The 23,326-nt window shown below is 37.6% G+C and overlaps 3 protein-coding genes across 4 annotated transcripts; all 3 read left to right on the top strand.

Annotated features, from left to right (window-relative positions):
- Positions 1-2,977: 2,977 nt before the first annotated feature.
- Positions 2,978-6,507, top strand: LOC110766327 (myb-like transcription factor family protein). 2 transcript variants are annotated; one of them, XM_021969634.2, is made up of 4 exons: positions 2,978-3,529; positions 4,427-4,635; positions 5,031-5,505; positions 6,249-6,507. In XM_021969634.2, the coding sequence occupies exons 1-4, from the start codon at positions 3,250-3,252 to the stop codon at positions 6,260-6,262; spliced, it is 978 nt and encodes a 325-aa protein (XP_021825326.1). In that variant the 5' UTR covers positions 2,978-3,249; the 3' UTR covers positions 6,263-6,507. The 2 variants fall into 2 exon arrangements, with proteins under 2 accessions (XP_021825326.1, XP_021825325.1); XM_021969633.2 differs by lacking the exon at positions 6,249-6,507 and having other exon boundaries at positions 5,031-5,864.
- Positions 6,508-6,655: 148 nt separating this feature from the next.
- LOC110747340 (O-fucosyltransferase family protein) lies at positions 6,656-9,479 on the top strand. Its single transcript, XM_088253267.1, has 2 exons — positions 6,656-7,643; positions 7,995-9,479. Exons 1-2 carry the CDS (start codon positions 7,213-7,215, stop codon positions 9,046-9,048), a joined length of 1,485 nt encoding a protein of 494 aa, XP_088109393.1. The 5' UTR covers positions 6,656-7,212; the 3' UTR covers positions 9,049-9,479.
- A 6,993-nt stretch (positions 9,480-16,472) lies between these two features.
- ACX1 (acyl-CoA oxidase 1) lies at positions 16,473-21,285 on the top strand. The gene is made up of 14 exons (XM_021969632.2): positions 16,473-16,769; positions 17,127-17,235; positions 17,380-17,441; positions 17,623-17,832; positions 18,047-18,134; positions 18,224-18,386; positions 18,508-18,706; positions 18,800-18,997; positions 19,175-19,306; positions 19,652-19,772; positions 19,950-20,060; positions 20,325-20,394; positions 20,585-20,768; positions 20,858-21,285. The coding sequence occupies exons 1-14, from the start codon at positions 16,632-16,634 to the stop codon at positions 21,065-21,067; spliced, it is 1,995 nt and encodes a 664-aa protein (XP_021825324.1). The 5' UTR covers positions 16,473-16,631; the 3' UTR covers positions 21,068-21,285.
- Positions 21,286-23,326: the final 2,041 nt, after the last annotated feature.

Below are 23,326 nucleotides of genomic sequence, written 5' to 3' on the forward strand. Positions count from 1 at the left end.
CGCAAGAACATAAACCCATAAATGCATGAACATCATGCGATGACTAGTCAACTATCAAGAACACAAACCCAGAAAATAACAAAGCTGCAAACCAGAAATTGTTCACCAGAAAAACCACCATTGGGAAAAATTAAGGGTCATCAACCGACCAAGCAATCCATTGAGCAAAAAAGATTCTGACAAAGGAACACTAGCAAGCTCAAGAAATCCTAGGTTTATTTAGGAAGATGAGTTATACATCCTTTGTGCAATCTTCTTCTCCAGCTTAGCAAAACCAACAGCTTAGTCCTCCATGGCAATGACAACTTCTTCTTCAGCTCTTTCATCCTATGGCACCAGCTAGCCAGCTCAAACTTAAGCAGAAACCAACAATTTGGATTCAAGGAGAAAAAGACCAATTTCTTCAAGAAATCATACTCTTGAAGAAACCAATCTTGAATCTGACCTAAATATATATGAGAATGTGTTTGTTCTAGCTAGATGCAGATTTCATATTTCAAATGCGGTTTTCGAAAATCAAATTAGAAAACTCATAGATGAAAATGGTGGTTTTCTCTTGAGTAAGATGAAGAAGCAAAAGGATGGAAGAAAACTTTTCAAAACCTCACCTCAAAATTGACTACAACCAAATGAGGAATCAATGGGTATTTACCCAAAAATTCATAGGTCAGAAAAATACACATGGCAGCTGAGAAAATTCGTAAAATATGACAAAAAGATTTGTTAGGTGTTTGTACCGTATCTGACCCTCCACTCGTACAACGACACGTGGATCTTAGAAACTCGCCCAAGTACCCAAGGCCTCGGACAATCGGCATCGGCCACCGATGACATTGTCTCAAAGCTGCGAACAGCCATTACAGGCCCAGCTCGTCTACAATCGGCATCCCTTACCGATTGTAGAGAATCAACCTCGAAGTATCCGCCCAAAATATCTAAAGACTCGTGTCGACCTCAGAGGGCCCTCCCACGAGTCCTACATCGAAAATGAGTACTAAGAGCATACAAAATGCCCTCTATAAATAGGCCCCTCCACTACAATACAGGGGTAAGACTTTTAAGCTTGACTTCTATACTTTTATATGGTCAATAATAAGAGCTCTTAAAAACAATCTTACTTGAGCATCGGAGGGTCTTAGGCTGGTTTCACACCGGTTCCATAGACCTCACGAACCTCAAAACTCTCTTCTATTCAGGATTTGCATCCAAGGACAAGAATGATCTGCATCTATCACTCAATCGATCTGCTAGATCATCCTCATCACTTGTAAGTTGCACTCATCTCTATTTGTTCAGATTTAGCGCCAACATTATGATTCAGCTGAAACAGTGAGCTGGAAATCCTATTGATGCAAAAGTTGACTAGTCATACGAAGGAAAGATGACTAGTCATAATCTTTAGTGAATGCAATGTAGTGCAATGCAGAATTTACCTTTGTCAAAACACATTATTGTCCATCAGAATGTAGCCAGATAAGAACACCTAGAGAAGTAATTCTTAATCTAAACTTAGAGCTTGGGAAATTACAATGATTGTCCTATTACAAAATTTTCAAGGGAAGCCAAAAGAAAAAACTTAAAAAGCATAAACTCAACAATGTGAGAGAAAGCTATAAGGGAAAACAGCTAATGAGGTGCTTTCATTTTCTGATTATGTGGGAATTAGTTCAAAAAGAGGCGCTGGGTTTAATGAAATTTACAAACTTCTGAAAATACCCAAATCTATTTTCACGCAATCTCTTCTCTTCGTGCCTCTTCTCCTTCGCATCCCTTTGTTTCTTCACACAATCTCTTTCACAGAGTTCTCCTTATCTTAAATCTCTTCTATTCTTCCTATTATTTTTTCTTGTTGAATCAATTGAAGCACACTCATGAGAAGCCACAAGACTCGAGTAAGAGGCATATTATGTTTATTTCTTCTCAATTTCATTCTTCCATCTTTCTCTTTAATTTTTAGGGTTTTAACTTCAATATAAAATAGTATCTCAGCCATATACTTCTCTAGCACTTGAGCAATCCAAACCATTGGATCATAGGCCCATCTGTCATATAAGTGGATAGTTGCGACCAATTAGGCCTAGATTAGCTTAATTAGTTAGGCTTGTTAGAAGGAATCTTTTTAGTTATTGTTTATGCTTCTGATCATTGGCTATATAAAAGCCTTTCATGTAATGATTAATTCATAATGAGAAAACTCAGTTTTACAATCTGCTTTCCAATTGAACTAACTTAAGCATTGGAGGGCCTTTGGTTTTTTATTATTATTTGTTTCGCAAGAACTGAGGAATAAAAAGAAGGAAACTCGAAAGGTGAAGGATCCACACGCAAATATTTTCCTATGAGAAATTTGCACAAACAGTTGTCATGTTAAAATCAAAAGTCTCACAATTGACAACTGAATTCTATTGTTAAAATTATTATCTTTCCTTGTTCGAACACATATTTTGAATGAGGATGAACATTACCCTAATTTTGTTTTATAAACGTCTAAACACTATATTTTATGAACTTGGATATTCCAATTATGGTCTCTTACTACACAAGAATCAAGTGCCAACTGCTGCCAAAATATGAACTACCGAACAACTACTATAACGACAAATGTAAAATAAATTGTAGGTCATCAACAGATAAAGAGATGACTTCAAAACTTTTCATGTTGATGTGTCAAACAAGTGACAAGAAACTTATCTACAATTTTAGCTTAATATTAATATACAGTCTCAAGTTGGGTGAGGCGCCCTACTTGAGTGAAAATGTAAAAAGAAAAAAAAAAAAAAAAAAAAAAAAACTCCAATTTCATATTATCCTGAAAGAAAGAAAAAATGAGAGTAAAATATCCCACACGTGGTCATCCAAAAAATGTTTGACTAAACAAAGGACCGGCCAATAAAAAATCAAACAATTTTCTTCCATAACCATCCTGCGAAACACCGAATAGTCTCTTCTCTTTATCCACGCCACGATATATGGATAGTGTTCTACTCATACATCTCCTACTTGTCCTTTGTCTTTCTCTTCTCTCTCTCTCTCTCTCCTCCGGTCTACGAAACTCGAGGGTCCGAAAGAGAAGAAGTAGAAGCAACAAAGAATTTCGAAGCCAAACCACAAATCAACAACAAACCCAACTCCCAATTCTCACGCACACCCAAACCCAACACACCTTTTTCCTTGTCTCGGATCATGTGATTCGGATCCTCCGATCCGACCAACCCAACTCGCCCGATCCGATTCATTTTCGTGTTATCAATGACTCGGAGGTGCTCGCATTGCAGCCACAATGGCCACAACTCTCGGACGTGCCCCAACCGAGGGGTCAAGCTCTTCGGCGTTCGCTTGACCGATGGCTCCATCAGGAAGAGCGCTAGTATGGGCAATCTCTCCCACTATGCCGGGTCGAGTTCGGGTCTCCACCCGAACAATCCCGGTTCTCCTGGCGACACCACCAACGATCACGCCGGCGCTGCCGACGGGTATGCCTCTGAGGACTTCGTGCCCGGATCGTCTTCGAGCCGTGAACGGAAAAAAGGTTCAGCCTTTTGTTTTTCCCCTTTCCTAATCTTAAATCTTTCAATTGTTTTGCTTTTTTGTTTCATTGTGTAATTTTTAATTTTTTCATTTGGGGTATGTGCGTTTATGTTTTGATTCTTACTTGATATGTACGAATTATAATTATTTGAAGTTGAGTGATTAGCTAAATTGAAATTTTTTTTGGGTGCTATTTGGAGTGTTGGCATAATTAGCATATCTGAATTTTGATTTTCAATTGATGGTATTTTGGTAGTTAATAACGAAATGGAAAAATGGATCAGATTCCAAATGAAGTGTAAACTGTAAAGGAAGAAAATGAACAAACATCTGCAACAAGAACACCAAAGCAACAACATGCTTTCTGCAAAGAAGAATTAGGCTGCAGAGGTTTAATCGAAAACGATGCTTTTCATAAATAAAAGGTTTAAAAAAGTAAATTTGTCCCAACTACAAGGGTGCTACCATAAAAGATAGGCCCAGGATTTTAGTGGTTAAATTTAAGGTGATGGAGCATAAGGGATGTAAGCATTGGACCTCATTGTAATAGGTATTTTAGATTTCATTTAGCAGGATGCCTGGTTTAGACCATCCCATAGGTAACCCTCATCGGGATGAGAGGTCACTTGAAATGCAAATATAAGCGTTGTCAGTTTTCAGATGTACTGCAATAACTTTTCCAGGGATTTTGGGATCTTATGATTGTATATTTACTATTTAATTTTTATTTGGTGTATATGATCTATTTATCACACTGGATTTGTTGATTAGTAGTTACATTGATCTCATTATCAACAATAGAATTCTCGAAGAGGACCTAAGGATCATGATACAAGGTGTTCTACTAAGTTTTTCATTTTGTATTAACAGATTCTAGTTTCTCATTTTTTCCCTGTAGGCACTCCATGGACTGAAGAGGAACACAGGATGTTTTTACTTGGACTGCAGAAGCTTGGCAAAGGTGACTGGCGTGGGATTGCTCGCAATTACGTCATATCAAGAACACCTACTCAAGTAGCTAGCCATGCTCAGAAATATTTCATTAGGCAGACTAATGTATCGAGGAGAAAACGGCGTTCCAGCCTGTTTGATATTGTAGCAGATGATGTAAGTATCTTTTCCGTCTTGCATAACCAGTATGCACATTTTTTTACATACAGGCACGCAACATGAAAATTTCACCACATTGAGTTTCTTTGCATCCTACGGTACATTGTATGATGTGCTCTCAAGTTTGTGTTGACTATTTATTCTTGTTGGTTAAAAATTCATGTCCTCTGCATGTGTAAAAATTTAACATACCCGGTGCTTTCTTTCATTTTCTTTCATTTTATAACTTTCACTTCTGTCTTGAATCTCTTGGTCTTGAATGCAGTATTTGTCTGGTGATAAACTAGGGCCATATTTAATCTTGACTGCATGATTCCTACTTGAGATCTCCAATTAGATTCTATTTTTATCTTTCTTGACTTTTGTATGGTTTATTGATAATTTTTCTACAGTCAGTTGAGACTCCAATGGAACCACTAGACTTCTTACCTGGCAACCATCTACAAGCTGAAAGTCAAAGCAACAACCCATTGCCCGCTCCTCCAGCTTTGGATGAAGAATGTGAATCAATGGATTCTACCAACTCAGACGGAGAACCTGCCCCTCCACAGCCTGATAGCTCACAGTCATTTTACCCAATGATATATCCTGCATATTTCTCACCTTTCCCACTTCCTTTTCCATTGTGGCCTGGATACAGTACTGAGCCCACTAAGCAGGATAAACACGAGGTTCTCAAGCCAACGGCAGTACATTCAAAGAGCCCGATTAATGTTGATGAGCTAGTAGGCATGTCAAAACTGAGTTTAGGAGAGCCTATAGGTCATTCCGGCCCCTCCTCGCTTACGCTAAAGCTGGTTGAAGGGTCCTCTAGGCAGTCGGCTTTCCATGCAAATCCAGGCTCTGGAAGTTCTGGCATGAATTCAGGTGGTAGTCCCATCCATGCAGTTTAGTGGTTAGACATGCCTTGGAATTTTACAGGTTATTGTTAATACAAGGCTAGAAATGTTCTGTCTGGTTTGGGTTTGAGTTGCATCTCATTATGGAATAACCTTAATAATGTTTTTTAATAATAGTTATAATCTATAATTTGGTCTTAGGTTTTAGGCTGTACCATCTCTTACCCAAATTATTTAAATCTTTGACATCTTGTGTTGGTGTCTAGAATTGTTTGGTTTTTGTCCTCCCAGTGTTGATCATGTAGACATTCTAAAGTCGAGCAACCGTCTTGTAGAATAGCTGTTCACCATAATATGAATAAATTTGAATATCTGCATTTTCAGAAAGGTACAAGATTTTTTGGGGTTGCATTGCATCCACGAATTTTTTGTTGGAAATTCTAGGAAGTGATTTTTCTCCATAACTGTTGGCTTGAGCAAGTTCTAAAAGGAAAACACTAGTTTGAAATGAAGTCTCCTTTGTTTTTTTTTTTGTTTTTTTTTGTTTATAAAATTTTATTTCCTTCTTTCCATTGGTAACTCAAAAAGTTATTACAACCATCCCGGACATAAAACCATTGATTCTACTACTAGACCTACAAAACAGGAAATCACTTCAATTATTATACATGACTCATCTTACTTTGATCTGATTAGTTCTAATCAATGTATTTCATTTTGTTAACGGTTTGTCGGATCCTAATTATGGTGGTAATTTTTTTTAAATGACAGGATTATACGATTGAACGAGACACGAATGTAGCGGATTTAAGTTGACCAGTGTTTGTAATGGCAGGGCAAATATAAAACGGTTGGGTTTTTTGTTTGGACGAAAAACGGTTGGGTTAGTGTAGGTTTTGATTAGGGTTTTTTGTCCCCATGTCATAAAAAAAATTACCATCCCTAATTTGGATTATAATTTATAAGAATTTTTTGTAGAAATGTCACCTGAACTTATATATCAGTTTTAATTTGTCACCTCAAAGAAAAATTTAAGAGAAATGTCACCTTAATTTTCAAAATCCAAGATATGTCATCTAAACTTAACGTCATCCAATTTTCCATCCATTTTTAAGGGTAGTTTAGTCTTTCTAATATGTAAACTAGCTCCTTTTTCGAACAAAAAAAAAATGGATGGAAAATTGGGGGCGACTTGGAGAAAAGGGCTGGTTTACTTTCTTTTTTTCTTTTTTTTTCCTTTAACAATGTTTAGGTTAAGTGTGGAAATGTGTCGAAAAAATAACGAAGGGACGGGGATGAGACAAGAAAAATAGGGACAATGGATCTCATTCCGTAAGATTGGGAGCTTGGTAACAACACCCCTCTTTTTGTCTTTTTTCTCTAAAATGAAAAGACTAAAATGCCCTTAAAAATGGATGGAAAATTGGATGGCCTTAAAGTCAGATAACAAATAATGAATTTTGAAAAATTAAGGTGACATTTCTCTTAAATTTTTCTTTAATGTGATAAATGGAAATTTATGCATTAGTTCAGATCTACAAAAATCCCAATTTATATCATAAGAAAGATTACATCCGATTCACCACAACCCAGACAACCCGACCCAAAAACAAGAGAGATTACAATTCAACCCAGATGGGCCAAAGCGGCCAGATCCATTTTCTCCTACCGGAAGTCCCAAAACTTCAAATCTCCAGATTCATAGTAGCGGTAGCGAAGACACTGAGAGGAAGCCATGAACCTCCTCACCAGAAACAGACCCACAGCGAGACCATGGCCCACCAGAAAACAACCCTCATACAGGTCCCCACTCATCTACCTCACTCTCCTCTTTTCCCTCCTCTTCTTCTTCTCCTACTTCTTCTCTCTCAGTCCCAGTTCTCTCCTCTCTAACAAGACCTCAATTTCCGATTCCCCAAAATGCCCCTCCCTTGGAGGAGGAAAGTTCCTCTGGTACGCTCCCCACAGTGGCTTCAGCAACCAGCTTTCCGAGTTCAAGAACGCCGTTTTGATGGCCTCCATTTTGAACCGGACCTTGGTTGTCCCTCCGGTTCTTGATCACCATGCTGTTGCTCTCGGTAGTTGCCCCAAGTTTCGGGTTTTGAGTGCCAATGAGATCCGAATTTCGGTCTGGAATCATATCGTTGAGCTCATTCGGAGTGGGAGGTATATCGGTTTCCTCCGTTTCTCATTTTGTTGGTCTATTTGGGGTAAAGGTGTTGAATTTTGGTGGAATTGGAATGTGGGTTTGATTGGTTTGTTTTAGTTTTCATGTTAATGGCCTCAACTTGTTTTTGCTTGACCCATTGTTCGGTTTGTAAAATGATGCTAGGAAGGTTTTGGATTTTTCTTTTTTGGTAGGATTGGCATGTTGGTTTATTAGGTTTGTTTTGATTTCCATGTTAATGGTACCAAATGTGTCTTATCAAACTCACTTGATGTACAATTATGATATTTATTCATTTGTTTCGATATTTTTTATATTTACAATACAACTATCTTTCTCTCTTGTTGCAGGTATGTTTCCATGGCTGACATTGTTGATATATCATCATTAGTTTCTTCTTCTTTAGTTCGAGTCATAGATTTCAGGGTTTTTATATCCTTATGGTGCAATGTGAACGTAGATTTTGCTTGCTACAATGAGTTGGATAAGCATGCCTCTTTGCTTGAAAGACTAAAGCAATGTGGATCTCTAGTATCTGGGCTCAATGGTGATGTTAAGTGTTTATATGCTGTTAATGAAGACTGCAGAACTACTGTTTGGACATACCAAAGTGGTAATGAGGATGGGACATTGGATTCTTTCCAACCTGATGAACAACTCAAGAAGAAAAAGAAAATTTCATATGTTAGGAAACGCCAAGATGTATATAATACTCTTGGACCTGGTTCTGAAGCTGAATCAGCTACTGTACTGGCATTTGGGAGCCTTTTCACTCTTCCTTACAAAGGTTCGGAGCTATACATTGATATTCACGATGCTCCAAGAGATCAAGGGATAAAAACTCTGATTGAGAAGATTGAGTTTCTTCCATTTGCTCCTGAAATTCTGAGCGCAGGGAAGAAGTTTGCTTATGATACCATAAAGGCTCCTTTCCTTTGTGCACAGCTCAGATTGCTAGATGGGCAGTTCAAGAACCATTGGAAGGCTACTTTTCTGAAGTTCAAACAAACAGTGGATGCTTTGATGCAGGGCCCTCTTCCTATTCATATTTTCGTGATGACCGATCTTCCTAAAACTAATTGGACAGGAAGTTACTTGGGGGAATTGGTTAGAGATTCACGTCAGTTTAAACTGTTTTTCCTGAAAGAAAGAGATGAGTTGATAATACAAACTGCTAAAAGAATCGTGGATGCAGGTCATGGATTGAAGTTTGGGACTGTTCCAAAGAAACATGATGGCACTGGTCAGATTGAGAAGGATTGTCCTCCAGGAGTACCTGATGTTCTTCTATACATAGAGCAAACTGTTTGCAGTTGTGCTTCCCTTGGATTTGTTGGGACAGCAGGGTCAACTATTGCAGACGTTATAGAGTCGATGAGGAAGTTTGGTGCATGTTCTAGCTAGTTTTTTTATTACACGGTCAAATGCCTAATGACATGAGAAATTGTAATTCAATGAAGCTGTACAAATTATGGTTCAGAAACATGCCTGAAATATGCAAGCTTGAAATTGTGAGCCTGCTTCATGACTCGTAACTTAATGGCACCAGCGGGTGTAGGCAGCAGAGGAAGTGCTTCGTGAAGACCAGAGTTGAGTTTGAAAAAGGTTGCAGTCTTATGAAGGAAATACATATCTCATGCTCTAGCAAGAAACGGGGTCGTTTGGTTTCTCATCAAAATTCTTATAATGCCACTGATTATAGACAGACTGTTTAGTATACAATTTTTCTGGAACATCATTGTAAATTAATTCCGAAGTGCCAATTTCTCACCTTGTCTGGAACAGTGGTTCTTGTTTCCCTTTCTCGCTTTGTTTCAATTTTTTTTTTTCGGGTTTACACTTAATGCTTGGTAATAAAGGGTTAAAAGCTTCCTGGAAGCTTAAGCCTTCAATGGGCTCTTATGGCCAAGTGGCTTTTCTTAGGATCTTATTAGCAGTTTCCATTGTGGTGGCTGTCAGCCAACGAGGTCTAATTCAGTGGAAAAGGGACTTGACTTGCAGACTAGTGGTCTCAAGTTCGAACCCTATGGCATGTGTGGCATGTTGGCAATGTGTGTGAGAAAATTAGTGGTGGCTGCTATGCTAAACAAGATTATCTGATTCCTTATTACAAAATTAATTTTGATGGCTAAACAAGATTAACATGCTAAAAATCAAGAGCACCTAACCATACTAACCATACCAATCATAGTGAGAATATCCTTATTAATATGCTAAAAAACAAGAACACCTAACCATACTAATCAATTTTGATGGCTACGTCAAGAATAACCAAGATGTGGTTGACTTTGTGATTAGAGATAAGAATGCTCAAAGTTCTTCTAGTTGGGGCGAAGAAGATTGGTGTTGTCTCAATTACAGCGGCGGAATGTATGGCCCTTAGAGATGGTTTGGCCTATGCCCTTTCTAAGGGTTGGTGTAGGATCATGTTTTTAGAGAAGCTAACTGGTTGCTGAGCTTTGGTTTCGCTTGGGCACACCCTTACGCCTTCGAAGTTATGGGAGTGTTGCCTTCCATTTTCGGTTGTAACCTCTTTCTATCTAGAGAGTCTCGTATTTTTTAGTTGTTTTGCTTCTTTTGCTTCATATCAAGAAAAAAGAACAATGGCATTGAGGTGATCTTAATGAGAGACTCTCATGCAATGGGGATATCACTGTTTTGCTATCCCCGGTCAATAACACAATGACATGTGGGATAACTTTTTCATGTGCTATTCTGTTATTGATGAGGAATACAAAACAGTGTTATCTTTGAAACAAATAAGTTTTTTTGGATCTTAACACCCCATCCCCATCGGTGCTTCCCTTCCAAAGGTGAACTGTTTCAGCTTTGACGCTTTTGTTTGTAACTTTGTATATTTCAGTTCATTGATGTAGCTACTGAAAATGCTGATGGTGTTGGCCAAAATTACATTACAAATATAAACAAAACCAAACTTGATGTTGATGGGTTAAGAATTTAAATTCCTATCATCCATAATTATATATTTGGCCCTGAAATTATGTGTTTGACTTCCTAACCCCTGGCCTTCGCTTTCAGTTCTGCCGTTTGCTTTCCAATACACATGGCATGCAGAAACATGCTGGTTGACGGATTATAGCCGGAAAATGAAGGAAAGACTTCATTACAATTTAAAATTCCATGTGTTCATGAAAACAACCTGGAGCACCGACATTAAAATTTAATTCCAAATTGTAAACTAAAAAAACAGAGCAAAAAAGAATAGGATGGGACGTAAAATTGGCTCTGGGGACCGGGCGTAATGGTGGTCCGGGCTCAAGGGATGCCTCTGCCACTCAAACAAGTGGTGGCTAGGAGGACTCGCCCAGCTTTCGGGTTCACTAGAGCACTGGTCTGCTTGGTGCCACGTCATCAGAAGCACACGTTTTTTTTCCTGCCTTCACTTTTTATCATCCTAATTCCTAAAGCAGTGGGACATGTGAAAAGCATATACGTTTGCTGATTTTCACAAGCAATGTTATACACATTAATAAACAAATTTCGAATTCTTCACACTAGGATCTTATTAGTAGTTTCCATTATATTTGCTGCTAGCCAACGGGTCTCATTCAATCGAAAAGGGACTTGATTTGTAGACTAATGGTCTTAAGTTCGAACCTAACCTTACTAATATGCTAAAAAACAATCAACATCTAACCTTACTAATCAATTTTGATGGCTCCGTCAAGAAAAACAAAAGCTGCGGTTGGCTTTGTGATTAGAGATGAGAATGCTCGAGTTCTTCTAGCTGAGGTGAAGAAGATTGGTGATGTCTCAATTACAGTGGCGGAATGTATGGACATTAGAGATGATTTGGCCTATGTTGTTCCTAAGGGTTGGCGTAGGATCATGGTTAAGGGGGGCTCTAAACTTGTGACTGACTCAGTTTTGAAGCGTTGCTCTGTTCCTTGGTGTATTGCTCAGCTCGTTCAAGACATCTTGTTTCTCACATTGTGTTGTGATGAGGTTATCTTTAGTCATGTTTTTAAAGAAGCTAACTCGGTTGCTGATGCTTTAGTTTTACTTGGGCATACCCTTACGCCTTCGAAATTATGGGAGTATAGTCTCCCTTTTTCGGTTGTAACCTCTTTCTATTTGAACCTTTTTGGGAGAGTATCGTCTTTATTAGTTGTTTTGCTTTGTATATAATTTTAATATATATATATATATATAATAAAAAAAAAGAAGTTAGTGAGTGGCATTTAGGTGATCTTAACACCCCAGCGGTGCTTCCCTTCCAATTATGTCATCTTTGGCCTACATAATATGTTGGGTTATTTACTCAAATGGTCCTCAAATTTATATCCGAGTTGCATTTTGGTCCCTCAACTAAATTATTCGTTCAAATGTTCCACCAACTCTTTATTATTTGGTGAATTGGTCCATCGTTACATTTTCTGTGAGTTTTAGTCATGTGAACTGCACGTGAGGAGAATAGGAAGAGTAAATGCGACTTTTTCATAGTGTAGTTTTCGTTTTCATTTTTCTTCTTCTTCTTCCCTCCCTATACAACCAAATGACAGCGGTGTCAGAAGACAACTAGTCGGCACAGGGGAGATGATAGCGACGACGGCTTCGTTCAGACATGACTTCTGCGCTCCACGACATGTTACAATGGTGGAGCCGGCTTATTGCATCGCTAAATTGTAAGAAATGGGAGCAGAGGATTGAGGGAGAAGGCACATGGGTGCCTTGATCAATTTATGGTATTGGATTCCTCTCGCCAAGGATTAAAATATCGGCCGTGCAAATAATATCATGCCTCCAATTTACGGATATTTCAAGGGATATATCGTTATCGTTTTAGGTATCGGGAAAAAATCAACAAAAATGACATAAATAGGCATTGAAACACATAATTTTAGTGTAAAACTTTCATAGATGTTATGTACATTATCAATGAATATACTGAATAAATAAAACTCAAAATTTACTAATCATAAGATATACATATGATGAAATATAAGTGGTATGTAATGCACGTTAATGAAAAGTTTGAAAATAAAATGTTGATTAAAATGAATAAACCATGCATAAATCCACAGTTTGTGTAAACATTGGATTACAATTTAGATAAGTGTCCATCTACATAAATGAAGAGCTCCTATGAGGTTCAAACAATGAGGAATAGCCATCTAGATTCGTACAATAGTCATACCAAGTCATGTAACCTGAGCAGTTTGTAAGCCATGTTTGAACATGGTGCACATAGGTCTCTCTTGAGCTCCCTACTGTCCTCCCATATATGGGATAGTTAAGATTAACCCAACTAATAGGTCCATAATATGTTTCATCATATTGAGCTCCATAACTAGTTCCGCTATCGAACATAACATAACCATAGCCATCATAAGATTCATTTGAGTTAGTACTAGGTCTAGTTCTTATGCTCATAGATCCAAAATTGATCGCCATGTCCTCTTCAGATGGATTGGAGGTATGTGGGCAATGGACTGTGCATAGATTCTTCATATTAATAATTTATAGGGTTCTAGGTAAGGATTAGCGATTTTTGGGTTTTAATTTGCTTCAATTGCCTTCAAAACTTCTGAATTTTTTTTGGGTTATGTTATGGGTATCGGGAAATATCAGGGATATCACACTTATCAGGGATATATCGTCGATATAGGGGAAGATATGGCCTTAAACCCCCAATATCGGTGTCGACAGTTGAAAATACCGACATATCGGCCGATATATAGGTGTATCGGCTGATATTTCAATCCTTGCCTCTCGTTGGAGTTGCAAAAATGGAAAAAGAAAATAATAGTTTCTCTTTTGTTGCTCTGTACGATAGATGTGGGATGAGATGAAGGGGATTTTCTTGTTTTTATTTATCACTTGTTTTTTAAACTGTTCTTCATTAAGAGAATGAAGATATTTAGGGGTCGTTCGTTTAAGTTTTTAGCGCCCGTTTTCATTAAATGAGAACAACTTCACGTGTACTTCAGGAAAATAGAAAAAAGATGTTTTCGTTCTCACAGGAAATGAACGAATAAAACATAAACAGAAACACACAAAGGCCCCATCACTCTACCCAGCAAAACATAAACGAAACGAAAATCAAACGAAAATCAAACTCACCATGCCCACGACTGTCAGACCATCGTCACCGCCATCGCCACTGACTCTGCCACTACCACCAAACCTCACAAACCCAGTCCCCACATCACCACCACCTATCAAACCCAACCGACACCAACACCACCACCATACCAATGGAATCACCACCAAACACCCAATTGAACCCAATACACATCTCGCTACTTAGTAAAAAAACAATCGACCCTAGCACCTCCAATCAAAGCATCATCATCGCCATCACCACCCATACCCAATCAAAGCAAGATGTTTTCTATATTGTTTTTTAAAAGTTAAATTTATTTTTATGTCTTTTTTTTTCATCTTTTTTCTTTTTTCCTCTTTTCTTTTTTCCTCTTATCTCCTTTCTCTTTTCTTCTCCCTTCCCTCTTTTTTACTATCTCTTCATGTCGCCGCACCCACTCCTTCCTTCCTTCCATGGCATGAATCTCATCAACCCACCTCTCTCTCTCTCCTAATTGGATGGTGATGGCGCTGATGATACAATTTTTAATTTGTCAAATTATACATTTAAAAAAATATTTTTTAGAACATAAATTAGCAAAAATACACTTGAAAAATAACTCACATATTATTATTCTCAAATTGTACCTTAGAAACGTTTTCATTGTTTTTATTTTTTGAATATGTTTTCTAATTAATCTACCAGACGCATTTTCAAATCCTGAAAATGCAAATTCGTTTTCTTGTTTTCATTCTCTGAAAATATTCTCTGAAAACATTCCTTGAAAACATTACGGCCTTTTATGTTTTCTCCATGATGAGAGAAGAGAAGAAGGCAGAGCCACCCCCACCACCAGCCCTAGCCCACACCTACTGCTCACCCCCTATATTTTTGTTTTAATTAGTTAATTAATATTTTAGTATAAATTGACGATTTTAACCTTCAAATTAACGGCAATATTGATGGAGTGTAACGGTAGGACTAATGCGCCGATTAATAAAGAGTCGGTGGACCTTTTAAATGAATAATTTAGTTGAGGGACTAAAATGAAACTCATGTACAAATTTGAGGACTATTTAAATAAATAACTCTAATATGTTTGACTGGTCCACTTCTAAACAGACTTCTTTTTTTTTAATACGAAAAAGAAAGTTACAAACAGAAACCGACCAAAAATAGAAAAAACAAAAAGAAGCAAACCGAGTCACGGAACAAGGTTTTGAACTTTCATATGTGGACGTTTACGTACTGACGACCAAAACAAGATTAAAACTTTAGAAGGGCACATTTGGTCAATTTCATTATTATTTGGTAAATTGAAAAGGAAAACTTTCTGCATTTCTCAGTCGTAGCCATATACATTTTGTCTTCTGTATTTAAAATAAGATGTCGTAACTTTTGTTTTATATTTTTCTGTTGAGGAAATAACAAGTCGTACTGGTGACCTTAGACATATCTCATAATTTTGATAAACAAAACAGTTGTTTTAATTTGACAAAAGTAATAAGGCCATAGAGTATGTTGTCAAAGCATTTGATCAGCATAATAATACTTTGGACCAAATTTTGGTCAATCCCTTAGATTTGATTGAGAAGTTTTGGCAAGCTTTTCACACCTATAACCAACTCCCTTAGATTTATTCGTAAATATTTTTCAATCAACACAGTGCAGATTCATTAAGATATTTCAATTAATTTAAGAGACTTTGTAGCTTAAGAGGTTAAAAGCATTTACCTCTGAACTCGAGGTCTTAAATTTGATTTTCCCTACCCGTTTATAGCATGTATCACTAAAAAAAGATAAATTATATTAGTAATGAAATGTATTGCCTTAAGTGATACCCCAGTTTTAAATAATTCAATTTTTTTTTGTAGCAGCGACAATTTCATTAATGCAATACAATAACATAGCCCCTACAAAGGTATCTTGCAAACAATAGAAAGATACAAACAATAAACACAACAATTGCAAAGATAATGAGCAAAAACAATTATACATCTTGAAGACCTAACTCACTAGGAACTGAAAGTCATAAGAGGAATCCATAAAATTCGGTTTTGCAAGAAGATTATATGACATATGAGAGCTCTCTACTAGTTTGGGTGTCGGGGATATGAAACACCTGTAAGTGGAATATAAAATCTAATGGTCAATTTTATATAAACTTCCACTATGACACATGATCACAACGTCTCTCAAACACCCCTAAACTCAAAACACCAATTGATAGTAGATTCACAAAATTAACAGCTCCACCCCTCAACACAGAGATTTGATGGAGATTCACCTTATTAACTCCAAAAACTGCAAGGACAACACAACATAGGTTAAAAAGGATAGATCTACAAAGATCCAACCAAAAAGGATGGTGGGGAGACCCTAGAACAACTAAGGGTGAGATAAATCTTGCAAAACACAAGGGACACAAAAGCCTAGTATGAAATAGGAAGAAAAATAGAAGGGAAGAGGGAGAAGGAGGAAAGAGTGCCCCTCCAATGATTGATTTATCATTATCATTATTATTGTCTACTTCAATGTGTTCAAATAAAAAATAAAAAATAAAATCCTTTTTGTGGTTTTTCTCTTTTTATTGAGAAAAAAAGAAAAAAGAAAAAGGGAAAAGTCATGTAAACAGGTATTGGCACGTATACGAAAAAGGAAGTAGTCAAATCTTCGAACATGAACATTGGGATGCACAACACCAAATGTTAAGCTTATCAAGAGACCCTCATTTTCCGCTTCTTTATTAAAAATAAAATAATTAAATTATATATATTTAGAAACCATATTTAAAACGCAGGAGAAACATATCGATCACAGAATCTCAACCACTTCTTTCTCTCTTACAAAACCAGAGACAGAACGAAGCTGACTGTTCGTAGCTTCTCAAGTTTTCAATTCCCATAGTCTTTGTTTGCTGGGGCTTTTGCTTTCTCTGAAAATGGAGGGCGTTGATCATTTAGCGCACGAGCGGAGCAAGGCGCAGTTCGATGTGGATCAGATGAAGGTCGTCTGGGTCGGTTCTCGCCATGCCTTGCAAGTCTCCGATCGAATTGCTCGCCTCGTAGCTAGCGATCCGGTAATTAGTTCTCACTTGATCTGTTTGGTTTCCGAGAAAATGTTTGAAAGCCGCAGAATTTTGGTTTCACATTTTAGTAGTTAATTTTTAGTTAGCGAGCTGAGTTTTTGTTTTCTGAATTAACCATTCAAAATTATTTACTTACCAGTACTTTTTCAAGTGAGTGATTGCTTTGCAGATGATCAGTTGTTGAAAAGTTGTTTGATTGCGATTGTTTGAAAATTTCGTTCTTTAAAAACTTAGGCATGGAAAGCAATTGGATTTATTGTTCTTTTTATCTATATTCTTACTTTTCGCTTCACTGTATTTTTTTATTTAAAATTTGACTGTAATTATATTTTGTGTGTTACTGTTTAGGTATTAAGAAAGGATAATAGAACTATGATGACTAGAAAGGAGTTGTTCAAAAACACATTGAGAAAAGCAGCTCATGGATGGAAACGGATTAATGAGCTTCGACTTTCTGGTGTGTCTCCATCTGGAAGATCTTGTTTCGTAGATTTATTGTTATTTTCGTTGTTATTATTATCATTACTGTTACTATTTTTATATTTTTCAATATCATTTTTCATTTGCTTTAATAATGCAAATTATGCTACCATTGTTACAGAAGAAGAAGCATCCTGGTTTAGGCATTATGTTGATCAACCAGCATATACGGATCTTCACTGGGTAAGCTCCAATTCTCCCTTTTTGTGCCATTCTAATTTGTCTATATTTCAATATCCTGTTTGATAGTAATTTTTTTTTACTACGATTGTCCCACTTATGATAAGTATTCTGCATGTTTTTGTAGGCTTCAAGTATTTGAAATGTTTGTAGTTTTTAGTTAATATGTTAATTTTCTCTTCAGGGAATGTTTGTGCCTTTTATTAAAGGTTCTGGTACTGAGGAGCAGCAAAAGAAGTGGTTGCCGTTGGCATATAAGTTGCAAATTATTGGTTGCTATGCACAGACTGAACTTGGTCATGGCTCCAATGTTCAAGGGCTTGAGACCACTGCAACTTTTGATCCAAAGACTGACGAGTTTGTTCTTAATAGTCCTACACTCACTTCAAGCAAAGTGAGTAATTTTAATAATGTTGCTTTTTTGTTTCCTTCTGGTTTTTTTCTTTTGAGTGAAATTTTAGTATCTATGATAACAAGCTCGTGATGGGAATTGTGCTTAGTATGATTTTGATCTAGATATTTTCAACCATAATGTGGACGTTATATTTTTCCTTGATTGAAATATCTTGTTTAGGCACTTATTTTTCTTCCTTATTGGTTGTGAATAGTGGTGGCCTGGTGGTTTGGGAAAAGCTGCTACACATGCTGTTGCTTTTGCCCGTCTTATTACTGATGGAAAAGACCATGGAGTAAATGGTAACGACCAAGTGTACATTGTTTGGAACTTCTATCGTGAAGTGAATGGTCTATTGATTTTAATTATAGAACCAATTCTCTTGTTTTAGGTTTCATTGTCCAACTTCGGAGCTTGGATGATCACTTACCTCTTCCAGGCATAACAGTTGGTGATATCGGCATGAAATTTGGAAATGGAGCATACAACTCCATGGACAACGGTGTCCTGAGATTTGATAATGTCCGCATACCAAGGGATCAAATGTTGATGAGGTATCCACTTTGTATGCATTGTACTTAATGATAGATAGGATCGTTGTGCTTGAGTGCCCATATTTCTTATTCAAAGAAGTAGAAAGGATGGCTATTCTCATGTTCTTCTCAAATGTGCCAGGGTCGCACAAGTTACAAGAGAAGGAAAATATGTCCAATCCAATGTTCCACGACAGCTACTTTATGGAACAATGGTTTTTGTGCGGCAAACAATTGTAGCTGATGCTTCCACTGCTCTATCACGGGCAGTATGTATTGCTACTAGGTATAGTGCTGTTCGTCGACAATTTGGTTCAGAAAATGGTGGTGTTGAGACACAGGTATCTGATGGAACATTGCCTCATTAAGTTTGTTATCCTCTGCATGATTTTCTTCTGAAGATGTGTTGTATTTTGGTTCGTGTTTTGTTCCAGGTGATTGATTACAAGACTCAGCAAAGTAGGCTCTTCCCTTTGCTGGCTTCCGCCTATGCTTTCAGATTTGTTGGTGAGTGGTTGAAATGGCTATATACGGATGTAACACAAAAGTTGCAAGCAAATGATTTCTCCACATTGCCTGAAGTTCATGCATGCACTGCGGGTCTGAAGTCACTGACTACTTCTGCAACTGCTGTAGGATATTATTGCTGTGCTTTATTCTTCTATGTTTTACCTTTCTTTTTGAGGATCATGAAGCTTTTGGGTGACAGAAAACATACACTTCCCGTCCCATTGACAGAACTCTCTCTCTCTCTCTCTCTCTCTCTCTCTCTCTCTCTCTCTCTCATATATAATTTCTTTTTTTGACAGGATGCCATTGAAGAATGTCGGAAATTATGTGGTGGGCATGGTTATTTATCTAACAGTGGGCTTCCTGAGTTATTTGCTGTTTATGTCCCGGCATGTACATATGAAGGAGACAATGTTGTTCTACTTCTACAGGTTAATGGATTACGAAGCCTTGTTTTACTTGCTTTTGACTGGACCCTTTACCTTGCCTTCTGGATTATTCCATGCCTGTACTACTATACTTTAAGAGCTGCTTTTGCCTTTACTCAATAACTTGTCTCTGACTTTTGCCATGCCTGTTCTACCGTGGCCTAAGAGCATAGGAAAATGTGCTCGCAAATTGTATATGTATATTTTTGTTTGTTTTACATCTTGAATTTGTGGGCAGTAGGTTTTAACGAACCATGGTGCCTATTTTGTATGTTCATGGTTGGAGCCTACATACTGTCTTCAGTATTTATATGTTGTGTGCTGAATTATTTCTCAAATTTTTTTTAGGTTGCAAGGTTTCTCATGAAGACTGTTTCTCAGCTGCCGTCTGGTAAAAAGCCTGTTGGAACCACATCTTATATGGGCCGTGCAGAACATTTGATCCAATGTCGTTGTAATGTTCAGAAAGGTTGAGTATAAGCATTCTTAATCTACATGCGTTTGTTACCTCTTTCACATCCTGAAGCACACGGATAAATTTTACATTGTGAAGGGACAATTTGTGCTTGACTAATATGCATTTATACTTACGTGGGTTGGTCTTTCATGCCTTAGTTGTTTAGTCTGTATTTTCAATGTCCTGTAGTTGAAGATTGGTTGAAACCCAGTGTGATACTTGAGGCATTTGAAGCAAGGGCGATTAGGATGTCGATTGCCTGTGCTCAAGACCTTAGCAAGTTTTCAAATCAAGAAGAAGGTCTGTTTTTTTTTTCTTTTTTGAATTTTCTATTTTTGTCTTTCTTTTAATGAGTAACAGAAGAACTTGTCGCCTATAATCTTAAGGGAATACTTGAGACATTGTAGAATCATTTTTTAATCTTTTTGACACCTCAGTTAGATTTTTTAGTTAATTTAGTTCATGTAACATTAACTATTCAGTTATATGAAGCTGCTTGGTTATTTTTATTCATGCATTATGCTGTGCGATTCTGATGATTTTGATGCATTTCCACTTCTTCAGGCTTTGCGGAACTCTCATCTAATTTAGCTGAGGCAGCAGTTGCTCATTGCCAATTGATTGTCGTCTCCAAGTAGGTTTCTTCCTCTTTACAATGTCATTTGAATAAAGTTTTGGACTTAAAAACCATGCTTTGGGTTTGACCTCCTCTCTGCAGTACCTTTGTTGAAGATTATTTCTGTACCTTCAATTACTAATTTAGATAGCTGTTATTAAGTTCTCCACTTTTTTAATCGTGTTATGAAGCTTTTCTTTCATGATAGGTTCATTGAGAAACTCCAACAAGACATTCCAGGGAAGGGAGTGAAAGAACAGCTTCAGAACCTCTGCAACATATATGCTTTGTATATTATTCATAAAAATTTGGGTGATTTCCTCTCCACTGGCAGCATCACGGCCAAGCAAGGTTCGCTCGCCAATGATCAACTTAGATCTCTATATTCCAAGGTTTGCCCCATCAAACTTTTCTTGAAGGTCTACTTGTTCATTCATTAAAGTAGCTGTCGTCTGATAACTGTTATCTTAACTTATTGCAGCTCCGTCCCAATGCCATTGCCCTTGTTGATGCATTTAATTATACTGATCACTATCTTGGCTCGGTTCTTGGCCGCTATGACGGTAATGTTTACCCGAATCTTTATGCGGAGGCATGGAAGGATCCTCTTAATGAATCAGTTGTGCCCGATGGCTATCGGGAATATATCCAGCCTTTGCTGAAGAACCAACTCCGAAATGCAAGACTATGATTTTCACCGTGGTGTCGGAGGATTCAATCCATGCTAATAAAGCTAGCAGTTACTTGCTGTTCACATTGTATTGTCATATTTTGCAACTACAATGACTAGTTCCAGGATATGGGAAACAAAAGGTTTTATATTGTTCTTGATAAATGTCACCAGCAGTATTAGTAAAAAACATTTTATTAAGTTTTGGTTTATACTTTAATTCGACGGCCGTTCTCATATTCCACCTCTTGTACCACACCCGGGTAGTGCTGCTATTTGAACTACATTTACTTCCATTATTATGCTAACCGCTAAAGTAGGCACGGAAATACTGAGCTGCATCTCCCACAATCCTAGCCCCTACGAATTGTGACTTCTCAGCCAACCCCCTATGGTATTACCTGTTCATTCTGAAATTTGGCCCAACCACCGGCTTTGCCCGGCCTTGTAGAGCTTCTTGTGCTGCTTTCCTGAATTTGGCCCACTTGGAACCGACCCGATTGTGGCCCGGCACTTAGAATCTATCCACTTCTCAACATGGGAAGGCAGCTTCACCAAACATCCTGCTGATGAGGGTTCTTTCAAAATGGTTGCATGAGTTCCTGGTGCTCGAACCAACTTGCCACCTTGACCCGGCCTCATCTCGATGTTGTGTATCTTGGCCCCAATGTGCATAGCACCAAGAGGCATGCAACGTCCCAATTGTGAAATGATGTCAAAGTTAAACTGATTTGTGCTAGCGAACCACAACACATCGGAGGAGAGAGTGCGATGAGCAGTGGTGCCGCTGGTTGCGGAGGAGGACCCTATTGAAGAGGGTTGAGGAAGATGCTTGAGCTCTTCACCAAGTCATTGGATCCACTTCTAGGGTTTTCTTCCTTCTCTTTTCTTCTCATGCAAGCTACAACTTAACCTAAGTGTTGTTGAGCCAAATAAATAAGGGAAATACGCGGATTTACCCCTGGCTCACCTAATTTATTCACTAATGCCCTTATTTTGAAACTCAATCACAAATGTCCCTTATAAAAATTCCCTATTGATAGCCTATTGCCCATCCTTCACTTAGTTTTTTTTCTTCTGAGTCGTTGCTCTTTGAAATCCTCTCATCTCTCTAGTTTCTTCCTCTTCCTCTTCTTCCTTCTGCCCCTCTTTCACTTTTGTTTAGTCGTTCTGAGCTCTCCCAAATCCTCTTTCACAATTTCTCGATCTCACTCTCTCAACCCTCCTCTCCTATCTTCTCTCTCTGGCTCGCACCCACATCGGCGACAATCACTGTCACCTCCTCAGAAATCCTAACCCACATCGGCGAAGACAACCTCACCCTTTCCAACTCCATCTCTCACTCTCTATCACCTCTTTCGACCTTCATGCCTAGAGATGGCACCTCAGGTAGCCAACTCGGCTTTTCTTCTCCTTGTTTCAATTTCATATATGGGTTTGGATTTTTGGTGCTTGATGTGAGTTCAAGTCCCTCCAAGTCAAATTTGAATGAGATTGTACATAAATTTGTTGAAACATAATTGTGGGTTTAATTTAAAATTTTACTCTTTAGGTTTACAATTAATATTTTCAACTTGTGTAGAGAATGTTATTTCAGTGGTGTTATACAAGAACTTTTTGAGGAATATTATGCTTGAAGCTTGTTTACAAAACTTTGGGATTGTGCAACAAATATTTCTTAGCTTGTCTTGGGAATGTGCAACAAATTTTGGGTTTTTTAGTGAGGTCTAACTCGCAGCTTCTCTCCTTTTAGTTATCTCTTCCAACTCGCAGCTGATTCTTTTTTGGTTCTTTGGTGAGGTCTGCAATTATGCTCTTAACTCCTCCATTATTTGATGTGTTTGTTGCTTAACATCTCAAGATACTTAATTAAACTGTAAATTCAGTTTTTTAAAATGAAACCACCACCTGGGCAAAAGATATTGACTTCGGGAGGTGCTGAATGGGTGAGCAAAAATTGCTCACCAATTGTTCGACATATTGTCCAAATGAAGCAGCAAAACAATCAACACATGCAATATACACGCAATAAACATGCAATAAATAAGTAATACACACGCAATAAACAAGCAATATACACGAAGGGAGAGAGCTTCTATTACAGTTATCTTGCTGAGCATGTTTATTGCAATAAACAAGCAATATACAAGCAATTAATCTGAAATTTCTAAGTTTTTTTTTATTGTCATCGTATTGGCCCTATATTGCTATTTTATTATTGTCGTATCACTTTTTTTTTCAAGTCTGTCTTGGAAAGTTTTTGATAGGTTTCAGACAAAT

The sequence above is a fragment of the Prunus avium genome, chromosome 5, assembly GCF_965620075.1.
Source record: "Prunus avium chromosome 5, drPruAviu1.hap1.1, whole genome shotgun sequence".
NCBI classification, from domain to species: domain Eukaryota; kingdom Viridiplantae; phylum Streptophyta; class Magnoliopsida; order Rosales; family Rosaceae; genus Prunus; species Prunus avium.